The sequence below is a fragment of the Atractosteus spatula genome, chromosome 3 (genome assembly GCF_055471065.1).
Source record: "Atractosteus spatula isolate fAtrSpa1 chromosome 3, fAtrSpa1.hap1, whole genome shotgun sequence".
In the NCBI taxonomy this organism is placed as follows: Eukaryota; Metazoa; Chordata; class Actinopteri; order Semionotiformes; family Lepisosteidae; genus Atractosteus; species Atractosteus spatula.
The window spans coordinates 18,508,509-18,523,128 of NC_142708.1; the positions used below are offsets into that span (position 1 = coordinate 18,508,509).

At 38.6% G+C, this 14,620-nt stretch overlaps 1 protein-coding gene and 1 long non-coding RNA gene across 3 annotated transcripts in view; one reads left to right on the forward strand and one right to left on the reverse strand.

Annotated features, from left to right (window-relative positions):
• Positions 1–807: 807 nt before the first annotated feature.
• Positions 808–14,620, forward strand: part of ercc6l2 (excision repair cross-complementation group 6-like 2) — a 29,122-nt gene continuing 15,309 nt past the window's right edge. For both annotated transcript variants that reach the window (XM_088912269.1, XM_088912270.1), the window contains exons 1-12: positions 808–1,389; positions 4,454–4,887; positions 5,135–5,254; positions 5,766–5,959; positions 6,728–6,889; positions 8,129–8,336; positions 9,688–9,828; positions 10,531–10,647; positions 10,977–11,096; positions 12,999–13,070; positions 14,080–14,225; positions 14,523–14,618. In XM_088912269.1, the coding sequence (XP_088768395.1) occupies positions 1,353–1,389; positions 4,454–4,887; positions 5,135–5,254; positions 5,766–5,959; positions 6,728–6,889; positions 8,129–8,336; positions 9,688–9,828; positions 10,531–10,647; positions 10,977–11,096; positions 12,999–13,070; positions 14,080–14,225; positions 14,523–14,618 (1,847 nt within the window). In that variant the 5' untranslated portion in view covers positions 808–1,352. The remainder of the gene's footprint in view (positions 1,390–4,453; positions 4,888–5,134; positions 5,255–5,765; positions 5,960–6,727; positions 6,890–8,128; positions 8,337–9,687; positions 9,829–10,530; positions 10,648–10,976; positions 11,097–12,998; positions 13,071–14,079; positions 14,226–14,522; positions 14,619–14,620) is intronic.
• Positions 6,897–14,620, reverse strand: part of LOC148837529 (uncharacterized) — a 41,277-nt gene continuing 33,553 nt past the window's right edge. The window contains exon 3 of the long non-coding RNA XR_016090881.1: positions 6,897–7,641. This is a non-coding gene — a long non-coding RNA (uncharacterized LOC148837529). The remainder of the gene's footprint in view (positions 7,642–14,620) is intronic.

Consider the following 14,620-nt stretch of genomic DNA (forward strand, 5'->3'; position numbering starts at 1 on the left):
ACGTGACATAAAATGTGTATGGGAATGAGCTGTGTACGTTTGCTTTTTACAGCATGTCTAATTTAGCGTGTCAGATCAAAAGGAAGTAAAATTATTGAACACATGAACCCTTACGAACGTTGATTTTTGCTAAATAATGAACCAATAGATCACAGGGATTGCAGTTTCTGTCGCTGCCGGACTTCATAGAAAGACGTGCGTCAATTCCACCCGCTTTGCTAGTTTCTTTGGAAGGTCCAACACAAATTCTGATGGTCTGGAAAAGTTATCTAAATTTACTTTTAACTTTCCATGCACCATTTACAGCGATTCAATTTTAAGATGCAGAATACGCAGCCTATACTAAAATCGAACTTTACAACGCATTGTTTACCGAAAAGAATGACAAAATATTTGGTTCATTTTCAAACAAACGAGAATTCACAACACCGTTATTGTTTTATGCTGTTTCCACCGAAAAAGAACAATAGTGTATAAAATATATTTTAAAATTAATTTGACTTTCATATTAATATTAGACGGATGGCAATCCATCCCGAACATACATTTATCATCCTTGTAATACCATAAAGGGAAAATATGGGGGGAAATAAGAAATTAAAACTCTAAGACCGTCTAAAATTTCACCGATGTAAGCATTAATTTATGAGTATTTTATATAGTATTATATGAGTATTATTTTTATCACACAATTTACAGTACTTTACTGTATTCTGTCGAAACTACCTCCCGCGATGTCGAAAATATGAAATTAAAGATACATTTACTTACTCACTGTAGTGCTTCTACCAATTGCGAGTCAAGGCGGATACAGATAGGAGTGTGTATTGGTGCAAAGAATATTCGTAAAAATATTGTAATTGTGTTTTTTTTTAGTGTGCTGTTAAATGCTGGACACGGGTTCTGAAATGCACACATGCGATCACAGCGTTGTGCCTTTTTCGTCGTAGTTACGCATCTCTGAACATTAGACGTTTTACAATTATGTGGTCGTATCTGACTACATTAGACTATTGCTTTTTGAATTTTAGTTTTGCTGGATGTTCTTGACGATGGGCGCTCTTATGTAAGATCCGTATATTTATAATTACGATCCGTATAATAATAATCCCGAATGATAATAACCAGGAGCTTAACTAATGTGTCTAATGCAGTAATTTAGGTTGGTTAGGGGTTGTAAAGAATGGCGTCATGGGCCAGAACATATGCGTCTCAAAGATTTATAATGTTCACTAAGCATTCTGCAGTTTCTGATTTTACGACATTTTGGCATTTCTGACTCGATAGCAACATGTAATCCTTTATGGTATTGGACATCACTGTACTCCTGGTGCCGAAGTCGTGATGCTGAAATGGCGTCAGGATTGCCACCCCAGTCTGACAAAACAGGTAAGTTGTTATCCGTAGTGATTTTAACCTCACAGGTATTTGTTATACAAAATTTCACTTCTATGTAGTATGGTATAATTATAGTCTGCGCCAACACCACGTTTTAACTCCATGTTAAAAAAACTGCAATGATCTACAGGAACAGTAGGAGAAACCACAGCAGGAGGGCCCGACTACAATCCAGCATAATAGAGCAACCAACATGTAGCAAAACAAAGATGTCAGTGAAACATGATTCGGTTCAAGCTTTATTATACCACAGGGGAAATTCGTTTTACAGCACGGTCCGATACAACAAAGACAGACAAAGGTTACCAGTAAAGAAGACTGTCTAGCAGTGTTTCAGGAGATAAGAGGAGCACTTTACATTGGTGGAGAGTGAGATTGCAAAGGGAATGAAAGATTTCCTGAGTCTATTACTCTATCCATTCACATGACACCTTTTCCAAGCTTACTGTTAATAGGTTTATGATGACATGAAGATATTTCAAAAGTACCTAGTAAATTTACTAATAAAATGCAAGAATACAGCATGAGACAAATAGTGGTGGTGATGGTTGAGTGCCATTGAGTTGGTAAGACTCATGGCAACTCTATGGACAGTTCCACTGTCACTATAGAGTTTTCATGGCAAGATACAGAAGTAGATTGCCAGGCCTTTCTTCCACACAGATAGTGCGAGTGTTGTTGCTGTTGTCACAGATATGTGAGCCTCTGCCGCCAACACCGCCCCATACTGCTGCTGCCCAGTGTGGGTTATTAGAGAACCTTGTGCCCAACATGGGACACAAACCCACTACCCTGAGATTAGGAGTCTCATGCTCTACCACCTGAGCTAGTGAGGGCTCAGAGGCACATCGTACTGCCTGACATATAGTATGGGAAACCACGACTTATATTACATTGCACTTGAAGTTCGGACATGCAGTAGACCAGTTGGCTGAAGGTGGTGTTTATGAAGACAGTTTATAGCTTGCAAGTAGGGCTGGGCGATATGGCCAAAAACATTATCACGATAACATTTTTCATATCAGTCAATATCGATAATTATCACGATAAATGTCAAATCATTATTTCTTTCAAGTTTAAAGGCAGATTTTTTCTCCTGAGTGAAAGTTGAAGAAACCAGACAGTTAATTGGTAAATTAAACAACTCTTTATTTTAAGAACACAACAAACACTTGCCAAACAGCAGAAACATTAAACAAATCTGAGATAGAGAGTATTCAAGTCTTTTTTATGTCAAAATATGCATGAGTAAAATTTTAAAAATAAATATCTTAATAGAAAAATGAAATACTGCAGTGTGATAAAACACGCATAGAAGATGGCTCAGACAGACTGCAATGTTTAAAGTGCTCTGTTTTATGTCTGATCGTAAAAAGCCAAAATATCTCCAAATTACCGAAGTTGAATGACCTTTTCTGTCGACGACGTCATCGTCCTTCGAGCTGGTCGTTGGCAGCACTACATTTGCTTCAGTGTCGCTCTTTTCTCCACTCTACAATCCTGTCAGCCACCACCGTGTGGGTAAACAACACCAAGTTCGCTGCCCGGTCTGCAACGCGCACTCGCACTCGCGCAGTATTTTGCGCAAAGCATAAACATATATATATATCGAATATTTATCGAACTTTTGTTAAAAATATATCGCGGAAAATTATATCGCGCTAATCATCGTTATCGAATTATCGCCCAGCACTACTTGCAAGGCAGGAGGAAATAGTGTTGGATTTGCAGATGTAGTATGCATGAGAGGTTTTGGAGGAGGTGCCGGGAGTGCTCCTGGCTTTGTCACATAGCTGGTCCCTTCAAACTGGGTAAAGACTCGGGAATGAGATGGAGGAGAGAAGATTTACAAACGACTGTGTCTTCTAAACGGAGTTTATAAAGAACGTTCGGGGGGAATGACAACCAAGTTCAATCAGACTCAGCTGTCAATATTTAGCAATTTTAAAATAAATGTTATTACTGGGCCATTCTCTTGCAGCTGGAGCCATGGCATTGGTTTGGATTTTATTAGCAAAGTTCACTTGGAGCTGATGGGTTGTAAACTTGTGTGTGAGGCCTAGATTTCTTTGTTATGATGGCACATTTGATATGAGTACTTGGATGGGAGACCTCCTGGGAAAAGCTAAGGTTGCTGCTGGAAGACCTTTAGTGGGACCAGCAGGGGGCACTCACTCTGTAATCTGTGTGGGTCCTAATGCCTCAATATAGTGACAGGGACATTATACTGTAAAAAGGCGCCGTCCTTCAGATGAGACGTAAAACCGAGGTCCTGACTCTCTGTGGTCATTAAAAATCCCAGGGCGTTTCTCGAAAAAGTGCATGAGTGTTACACTGGTGTCCTGGCCAAATTTCCCATTGGCCTTTACCAATCATGGTCTCCTAATAATCCCCATCTATGAACTGGCTTCATCATTCTGTTCTCCTCCCCACTGATAGCTGATGTGTGATGAGTGTTCTGGCGCGCTATGGCTGCCGTCGCATCATCCAGGTGGGGCTGCACATTGGTGGTGATGGAGGGGAGTCCCCACTACCTGTAAAGTGCTTTGAGTACGGTGTCCAGAAAAAGTGCTATAAATGTGTAAGGAATTATTGATTATAAATATTAACTTTGTTGGACTTGCATTCAGTATAGGGTAAAGGTTTGGGATGAATTTTGAATAAATCTAATCGCTTACCCCCTCATCTGGCAACTTGCCAAAATGAATTAAAGAGGATTTTTGTGGTCAAGGTCACCTTTTTGCTTTAGGTTACCCGTTTACAAGGTCAACAACTTAAAGAGGTTCTCTCTTTTTTTAAAATAAAAACTAGCATTTTTTAACTCAGCTGGTCCCAAAATCCTAAGATAATTTTTAAAGCAAAATCTGAGACGGTTGGAAAACAATCTTTTTTTTATATGGAGTAACCATATTATTCTTAATTCAAAAATGTAAATGCTGCATTGTATGTTCACAAGCTGTACTTGCCAAAGAGGTCAGGTATGGTATAGTTGGTTCACATTGATCAAAACTGTGTGTTATTCATATATTCCTTTTCGTTATTCTCTTTTCCCTAGAGCTGAGCTGGCATGTGGGAGACAGGTGCCTTGCTCCCTGCTCCAGCAAAGGGAGTTTGTGTGAAGGGACAATAAAGAAGTTAGTTTCGATTGATGAAGACGAGTCAGTGGCAGTGGTGACGTTTTTTGAGTATGACGAAGAAACTGTGCCAGTTACAAAACTGCGGGTGCTTCAGAGTCCTTTCCCTTACAAAAGCAAAAGAACTTCCGTATTTGGAGATGGAGACCTGGAAAAGCCCCTTTTCCACAACAGGAGACTTCCTGGTGCAGCTGTACCGTATAAGTTATCAGAAAATGGAGACAGCATTCCTTACACTATCAACAGATACCTGCGAGACTATCAACGAGAGGGGGTAAAGTTCATTTACAGTCACTACAGGAAAGGCAGAGGCTGTGTTCTCGGAGATGATATGGGACTCGGAAAAACCATACAGGTAAGGAATTCTGTGAAGACTCACACAGATTGGTCATCTGTTTTTTTTTTCTTCCTTTTAGAGCGAGCATGGTATAAGTTTCAAATGCGGCCCTTAAAAACATCAGTCATATTTCTCCACAGTGAATATTTAAAAAAATCATTGCAGCTGTTCTTTCTGTTGTATGCATAGTGGACTGCATAGATGAAGAAGATTTAATGCAAAGGCTTATGGTGTTTATAAAATGTACTTTGCCATGTGATTTCAGGTCATTTCCTTTTTGGCTGCTGTGCTACACAAGAAAGGGACACGGGAAGACATTGGGAAGAATGTGCCGGAATTTCTGTTATCTGACGAACAAAAGCCTAAAACACAGAAAAGTAAAAAGGTAAGAAGCATACCTTGAATATGACAAAAATATATCTTCTATATATGACCAAAATAATGCTTAGGAACTGTAAAGTAAATGGGTAAAATAAAAAGTAATGATTAGAAGCTTACTGTGGTCATTTTAGTTTTTGGACTTAAGATTGTTTCCTTAAACACACTCATAATTCATCCTAATGTTAAATATCTTTTACAAAATGACCACAAATTTGTCAACAGATGTTATTCGAATATAATGAGAAGCTGGAAAAAAAAATACAGATTATTTATAGTTATGTGAGCAAAACACCAGCCCTGCATAATAGCAGGTTTCAGGAGTTGCAACTCCGCTGGTTTAGTTAATAAATAGAGTATGCAGACTCAAAAATAATACTATAAGCGTCTAGTTTGACAAAGTTGCTCAAGTTAGAGATAATATGGTCAGCAGTAGAAAATTCTTCAGTGCTCGTCTTCGTCATAAACTGTTACCCTTTAGCTGTTGAAGTAATGATTGATATTTTGGTTCATTTTAGATATTCCTAATTGTGGCTCCACTGTCATTACTCTACAACTGGAAAGACGAGTTTGACACTTGGGGTTATTTCAGAGGTACCATCTTACACGGCACAAAGAAAGAGGAAGAGCTTGCTCGAGTGAAGAAAGGCAAGTGTGAGTTTGCCTTGACAACATATGAGACGCTCCGCCTGTATCTAGATGACTTTAACAGGTAGTGTCTTGATTTTTCTCCAACTTTGTTTATAAGAATTAAAAGAGAACATAAAAACTGTACCTTTTAATATCTAAAGGTTGTTAACAACAACTAGTGATGCTGTTTTCCAGAAATCCCTAAGATTACCACAGTTTGTTCCAGAATTGCATGTAATTTCAGAAAATGTGTTTTGCTTTCAGTTACGTCTGGTTTTCCTTGTACTGTCTTGAGTGAGTTCTTCTCGTTCTGAATGCAAAGATGATTAGAAAAAGATTCAATGAAATACATCCTTTTACTTTTTCAGTCCTCAGCCTACATGGATTCAGTTTTAATATCTAGTGATTATGACTGTAATAAATCAGACCTTACTGTATGACTCATAGAAAATGCAGTCAGACTGTTCCATTACTTAAGTTTTTACTTGCTATAAGTCACTATGTTTTCAATTCTGTGTGTGATTTCTGTGTGTGAGGTGAGAGATACAGTATACTGCATATAAAGGCACAAACTAGAGGCAGTTTTTACAAATTCAACTTGATTTATTATTCATGATCGGAAACTTGATGTTGCAGCTACATTTACTGGGAAAACACTTATATGTAGGTGCAACAAATTTTTTAGGTTACAGGCATGTGCCCCAAATATTATTATAAACAAATGATATATTTGAATATTGTGAAAAAAATGAAGTGAACTGAGGAAAATGCAGAATGACCATGCAGAGGACGATCCAGTGGTACAAGTAAATACTCATGTGGTGATAACCTGGATGATTTGTTTTTACAGCATTGACTGGTCTGCTGTTATAGTTGATGAGGCCCACAAGATTAAAAACCCCAACTCACAGATAACGCAGGCAATGAAGGAACTGAAGTGCACAGTGCGAGTGGGACTGACGGGGACCATTCTCCAGAATAACATGGAGGAGCTGTGGTGTGTAATGGACTGGTAAGCAGAAGAAAGATTACAGTTGCAGTTCAAAAATATTTTGTAGGACATCTGTTGTGTTAATAGAAACTGTTTCTTAATTGTTATCCTATAAATTTAAGCTCAACCATTATAATATTTCTTTGCAGTTCCTTGGTTACAGTTTCTGATGATGCACAGTGCACAGTGTCATGCACAGTGGCATACTGTGCATCATAAGAAACGTGTCACTCTATGTATGTTTCTGGAAAACATACAGTATACAGAGTTGGGATGTTGATGAAAGGTTTTAGTATCATTTTGACTGTGATCCTTTATATTGTGATCTTTAAAATGAACAGCAGGAAGGCTGAATCAGTCAGGCCGTCTGCCTCAAGGCACAAAGGTGTGGCAAAAAGAGTAAAGATGCTTGGAACACCTCATTAAGCATTTTCTACATTAGGTGCTTCAGGTTGTCTTTACTTTCGTCTTCTTGTTCCATGTTCCATGGTTGGTTCTCATTTGCATTCAGCAAAATGTGAAAAGACAACACAGAGCAGGACCTCAGCTTCAATTCTCAGTCAATACAGATTGTAATGGAGCAGTAGATTCAGGCTAGATTGAAATCCTTGCAGGAGCAACATTCCCCAGAAAACTATGGAGAATGAGCTGCTACCCTCAGACAGCTGACCAGCGGGAAAAACAAAGTGGGCAGGTGAAGAGTTAAAAACCAGGTAGCAGAGGCTTCCAGTGGTTGGTCAACATCTTCTATCCGGAGATAGAGGGCAGATCCCCTGTTGTGCGATTTCACCAGAAGGAGAAGGGAAAAGAAAGAAGTTAGTGACTGACCCAACACCCAAATGTGTCACAAAATCCTCACCTCTTCTGTGTCTACAGATCACTCTCGCAGGGTGACTTGAGCTTTGTATAGACTGGAAACGTGCACAGGGTGAGCAGCATGGTAAGATTCCAGTTCAGCTTGGCTTGGTTTGGGCATACCAGTGTGAAAGTACGATTGGAAAGTACTATAATCCATCGGGAATCTTTACCCTTGCTCACTAGGATGAGTAAGAGTTCAGAAAATGTTGGTAAATAAGTGTGGTTTAATAAACACTATGAAACTAAAGGAGTCAAGAACATTGTTTCAGATGAAGGGAGACTTTGTGCTTTCCTTCCTCTCTTCTTTTTGGTTGCAACATAAGGTACACTGTTGTTTTGTCAAGTAACTGTAGTGTAAAAATAATATTTTGAGAGTCTCGTCTCTTTGTTTTTGTTTTCTAGGGCCCTTCCAGGATGTTTGGGTAGCTTGAGCCATTTTAGGTCGATGTTTGCTGACCCAATTGAAAAGGGGCAGAAGCACAGTGCAACTAAGCGAGAGCTAGCTGTAGGAAGGAAGGCTGTCAGAAAGCTGGCAAAGAAGCTGTCTCAGTGGTTTCTGAGAAGAACCAAGTCTCTCATTAGTAACCAGCTACCTAAAAAAGATGATAGAGTAAGTATCAAGAGAAACCGGCCACTGGTAAAAGCTGTTTTTTTTTCTTATTAGTTTGCCAGCATGTTGATAACTGCAGACTGGAGTTTTGAAGAAATGTGTGTACAGTTCTCATCTGAGTCCTTTTTTCTCCACCCTTTTTGTGCAAAGACATTTCTCCTGTCAAACTAGACCTGTGACATCTTCAAACAGCAGCACCGCTATTTAAATTGATCTCTAACACCAGAGAGAGATGGAGGCAGTGCTGGACCTGTATTGTTCAGTAAGCATGTCAGACTTATTGATTTTGCATATCGGCAGTTAACTCTTGGCAAGTCTTGTTAAGACTTAGCACTTTTTGGAACTAAATAAATTCCCTAATAACTCTAGTTATTACAATTTTAATCATGATTCAAAATACATCTAATTGTCATCAGGTATCCTGAACACTATCCATCTTAAGGTTGAGCTCATGCTCCTCAGCACACAACGGTTCCCAGTTTAAAGTATGTCATCTGTGCTGTTGTAATAGATGCTGCAAATTTCAGGCTATGGTTTGTAAAATTGAATATTTTTACATTTACGATATTTTAATTAAAATTATATATTGAAACATTTAGTAAATTAATGTTTTTTAATCTTGGACATTAGTACCGAGAGATGATGAATCAAAAAAAGCATGTTTCCTGTCCATTTATTTTGATGTTCCTGAGATGAATTATGACTGATTACGATTTTTTCAAATCACAATGATAGATCCACCAAGAAGTGAGGCGAATTTCTATCTTTATAGCCCATAGCAAAAGACAAGGCTTTTCAGTTGGGCCTGTTCCCTTGAAATATTTTACCAACATCACGTTTTTGTAGATGGGGGGGAAAAAAGGTACCGGCACTTTGGGTTTTTTTCCACTTCAAGCCCGGGACAGAGGCAGACCATGTGCACGAGACTACTCCAGTAATCTCCAGTGCGCCTGTTTGCTGTGTGGCCTGTGCAGGCTCAGACGAGGCCCCAAGTGAATCCTGATTAATGGCTCTGACCACAGCTGCCACATGGGCTGAGCAAATGGGCTTAGTGGGCCAGACATGGGCCTGCAGGCTATGTGTTTTACACCCCTGTCTTAGGCATGGAAGAATTTCATCTTAAAGAAGAAATGTTCTTAAATGGCGGATAGGACACTGACCGGTATGACACAATGACACATGAAATGTTATGGAGTTTCACTAGCTCACTGGCTCAGTCTGTTTCATTCATGCACGAGAGCTGAGAATAATTACCACGAAATGCAGTTGTGTTTCAGACAATTAAGACTTTTCAACACTCCCTGCTCTCCTTTATCTTTGCTCTCGGATCATTTCATCTTCTTCCCCCTAGGTTGTGTACTGCTCATTGACAGAGTTCCAGCAGGCAGTTTATCAGGCTGTCTTGGAGTCCGAAGACGTCAGTCTGTTGCTAAGTAGTGGAAGGCCATGCACTTGCAACAGTGGGCTCCAGAGGAAAAGATGTTGCTTTAAGGTTTTGAAACATTAAATTCTTAAATTGTATTTATCAGGGTTTTGTACATGAACACACTGAGAGTCAATGACAAATTCCTAGCCAGGTGTCTGTAGTGGACTTGTATGTATTTGGGGGTGTGTGCAGTACGTTTCCTTGCCAGGTTCTGTAAAAAGAACAGACAGTCAGAGAACAGATCTTCAGATCTAGGAAGAGCTCATGTCCTTTGTTAAACGAAGTTTAAGTTGCTTAAGTTTGAAGGCTGCTACCTTTTTTATTCTGGTGTTTTGTATCACTTGCAATACAGGGTACGGAAAATAAAAACAATAGCACACAACAGGAAAAAATGTTTATTGCTAAAAAATTACATTAACCAGATTCTTGCTTTAATTCCACAAATTGGCAGGGATATGTCTGGAGATTTGGTCTTGACAGACATGGCAGAGCAGACGGGTAGTGATGCGCAGGTTGACTCACACCGCGGGCGAGCTCGGGTTCAAAAAAAAGTTTTTAGAATGGGTCGGGCGGGCTCGGGTTCGTTTCTCACGACCGCGGGCTTGTGCGGGGTGAAAAAAAGCCGGCCCGCGCATCACTACAGACGGCAAAAGAAATGGAGTAACATATGCAGTGCAGCTCAGCAGGTTGACAGTTAAGTCTGTTTTTATGAAAATGCACAGAAAAACATTTTCATCGTGATTGTTTTATGTGATTCCTTGCCATCAGAAAACCAGAAAGGGGGTTTCTATGCGAGCTCTGTACTTCAGCTACCTAACAATTCTGAGAAAGGTGGCAAACCATGTGGCCCTCCTGCAGTCGAAAGGGAATACCAGTAAACAGCAGGTATGCAGACTTATATTTATCTCTAACTAGACTGAACTCATTTTTCCTGTCTATTCCATCTATGAATTATTTTTAAATAAAATGTTTTATTTAGCATATTTGGTGAAGTGTCCCAAAGATATATGTGTACTTGCCACTGCTATAGATATTAAATAATTTTTTTTTATCATTTTTGTTGTCCAAGTGGCATTTCCTCGAATGTTTTACATATCTATGTTTATAATCTGGTCTTACATGACTTTCTTTGGGTGAGTGAACAGAAATAATGAGAAAAACTTACTTGAGTCCATTTTTAATGAATTTACATGTGTATTTTTTTTTCTTTCCAGGAGGAGTATGTGAATGACATCTGCGAAGACGTGTTTAAGAAATTTCCAGATTTTATACAGCGGAGCAAAGAAGCTGCATTTGAAACGATTTCTGACCCAAAGTACAGTGGGAAAATGAAGGTACATAATACCAGTGAGATGTCATACACTAAGAGTGTGGTGTAATACATGCTTTAAAAAATGCAGTACGTCAAAGGAAGTTCATTACAAAAACGAAACCTTTTCAAGTTCCAAGATTCTTTCTGTAGTTTGCCTCATTGACCAGCTTGGTTGAAATGGATACATCCATACTTAAATCCGTAGAATCTTCCAATTGCTTTGTATAATGAAGAATAAGCCTCACCAGATTTGATGTAAATATTCACCCTCTTTCAACATATTAGGTAGGAAGCAGTTAATGTGTTACAAAGTGGAATTGCCTGCCCTTTCTTTCAATGTGGATGTTTTTCTTATCGATCATTTTCAAATGGTAAGATGTATTCTGCCATTTGATGTATAGAAACATGTAATTAATTAGAGCTACAGTTCGTTGGTTTGGTGTGTATCAAATGTGTGACATTAACAATGGAAATGTACTCCTATGCATTTCATGATCACGTGATAAGCCATCACGTTTTCCTTGTAGTAAATGTGTTTGGCAACTGCATAGATGTTAAGACACTGCTACATTAATGTAACCCCCTAGTAGCTTACTGTTATATAAAGTAGCCCATGTCAATTCATTTATAAATATATTAACATAAAACCTTTGAGAATATTAAAGGAAAACGTTAAGGTTAATTCCAATTACTTCCAAAAATGGAAAAGAGAAAAACTCCATTTCAGCTGTAGATCCTTCTTCAGGCGCACCAATAACACAAAACATGTTGTTTCTCTTTTCTGTCTGTTAGAGTGGAATCACCCTTTACTTGTTCCCTTGCAGCCTACACACACTGACTCAGTTTCCCACAAGAATATTTAGGTACACAGACACGTATAACCTGTAGATTTCTGGTTGTCAGCAAACCTTCATCCAGTACTGAATCAGGATTGATGACAATGGTACACACGTGTGTGGTTTTACGATGACTATTATCTCTGGAGTGTTAAATTTAATAAAATTGCTAGAGAATATATAGAAATCTTTGAGCTCCAGGACACACTGGTGAAAGTTTTCCCCATTGCCAGATGTGGACATGCTTTTCTTGAAAATAACAAGGTTACAGTTATACAGCCCTCACACGATTATTTTTTCCTCCATCAGAGGAACCTACTGAGGGTGAGATTATTGGCAGGTACGCCTTTATACAAGTTTAAGAAAGCTGTATGTCTTCCAGACAGCAAAACAGAGCAGTACCCATCTGAATATTTGGATTAGATCTACTCCAAAAACAATACATGCTTTTGCATTATTTCCCGGGCTTCAATGCATAGAAAAGCTATCATAATTATATAATCACAACAACAGTTAACTTCATTTCTGCTTTTCTGACTACCTGTGCATGTATAAGACATCTTCCTTATTTATGCCTGCAGCACATTTTCAATGAGGACAGGGGTGCTAAAAGATATTTATAACCTGGGGATTATGCAAATATCGCTCGCAGCGTCCGTAGGTGTGTTTTTTAAATGTTTCCAAACTTTGGAAGAAGAAAGTAACTGTTTAAAGGAAATAACATAATCAATATTCAAGTATTCTGAATTGAATTGTTAGAGCACAAACACCCTCCCCAGTTATGCAGTTTTCCCAATTAAAGGGGGCTGATTGGTCTTCTGTAACATTTAGATGGCTCCTTCTTCAGTGTAATATATCATAAAGAGGAGACAGTTATCTCTTCACGGACTTTAAGGTATTAGTGAATTAGGGAATACAGTTAAGAAGAATGGATATATTATTCTCTTCCCTATAGATGAGTGATTTGCTCTGTCTAAGCCGTTGCATAGTATGTGTGTATACTGACATGAAGAATGGCCTTATTGCTTAATTTAGGACAAGAATACTTCATTTCAGAGATATTCAAGATTTTCCTGTTTCCTTTTTAGGTTTTGCAGCAATTACTAAATCACTGCCTGATGAACAAAGACAAAGTTCTCCTTTTCTCCCTCTCAACCAAGGTGAGCTTTGTAAGATTGATGTTCACTTTGACCTGCCATTCATTGACCCCTCTTTCAAAAAATACAGAGAGGTTGCAGCCAAATAATTTGTGCTGCCCTGAGAGTGTGATGGAGCGTTAAGTACATCTGCAGATGTCAGCCAGATCCCCATCTGTATGAGCCTGGCTTAGTGTATATATTAACAGAACTGAACCATATGTCAGAGGAATTGGAAAAATTCAGTTGTTTCATATTAGATCTATTGTCAACACATGTCTTTTGTGTATATTAATATTTGGCTTTGTAGTAAGTTGTACCAGTTAACAAAGACAGATCTTCTATAAATAAACCCTAGAAAAACCCCATGATTATATTTTTTGCTGATTTATATGTTCTTAATTTTAAATGTGTCCATCGGCCAGAAAATAAACTCGAATATATACGCTCCGAACCTTAATATGCTTTACTCTTCTGTTTGAAATAGGAACATTTAGAAAATTTCAATTTATTTCAAAGTGCTAATGAGTAGTTTATTTTTTAAAATGACTGCTGCTTCTTCTGCCCATAGAGAAATATAGTAGTGTTCAGCAGGTAGATATGGAGGAATTGGAAAGAACATGTTTCAGGCTCATACACATACTGAGGGGTGCGGACTTCTTTGTGATGAACTGTATTGAAATCAAAGCCTCCCAGTCTGTAATACAAACAACAGTAATATTTTATTTCCATCCACCCGTTATCAGAAAGCTGCTTATTTCTGGCCATGGTCGAGGAATCCTATCCCGAAATCCAGGACCAAGAGCTGTGATGCACACTGTGCACCATGGTGCCAAACTATGTAATTAAATTCTAACAACAAAATAGAATTACTAATAATAGTTTGGCATGATGGTTTAGTGTGTGTCCTGTGTTAATAGTGTAATAACAGGGTTTTATTTGCAGTAGTATTTTAATAACAGTTGGAAGTGGACTTTCTTACTCGACTTACTTTTTAATAATGCCTGTGCATTTTGGACCTTTTTTCTCACAGCTCCTGGATGTGCTAGAGAGCTACTGCATGGCAGAAGGAATTGAATACAGAAGGCTAGATGGAAATACGAAATCAGTCGACAGAGTCAGGACAGTGAAGGAGTTCAATAGCACCCAGGACATCAACATCTGTCTTGTGTCCACAATGTAAGGCTGGTGAAGAGTGGCCTGTTTGGTCATAGGTTATATGATGGTATTTGTGTGGAAGTAGGGCGGGGAACACAAGTTTTGACATTACAGCTATTTCATAACAATATCTGAACATGGGTTTTATTCATAAACAGTTTAAAGTTCTACTTTTAAGAATATTGCTGAATGGGAAAATCGTTTTCTATTACAAAACAAAGCATCATGTATTTCCTTTGAGAGAACGCTTATAACAGTCTCATCATTTTCACCACTTCTGTGTTCACCTTTTCTTTTCGCTTTTGACCTTTGTTCAAGGGCCGGTGGGGTAGGCCTAAATTTTGTTGGAGCCAATGTTGTGGTGCTGTTTGACCCAACGTGGAATCCTGCTAATGATCTCCAAGCGATTGACAGGT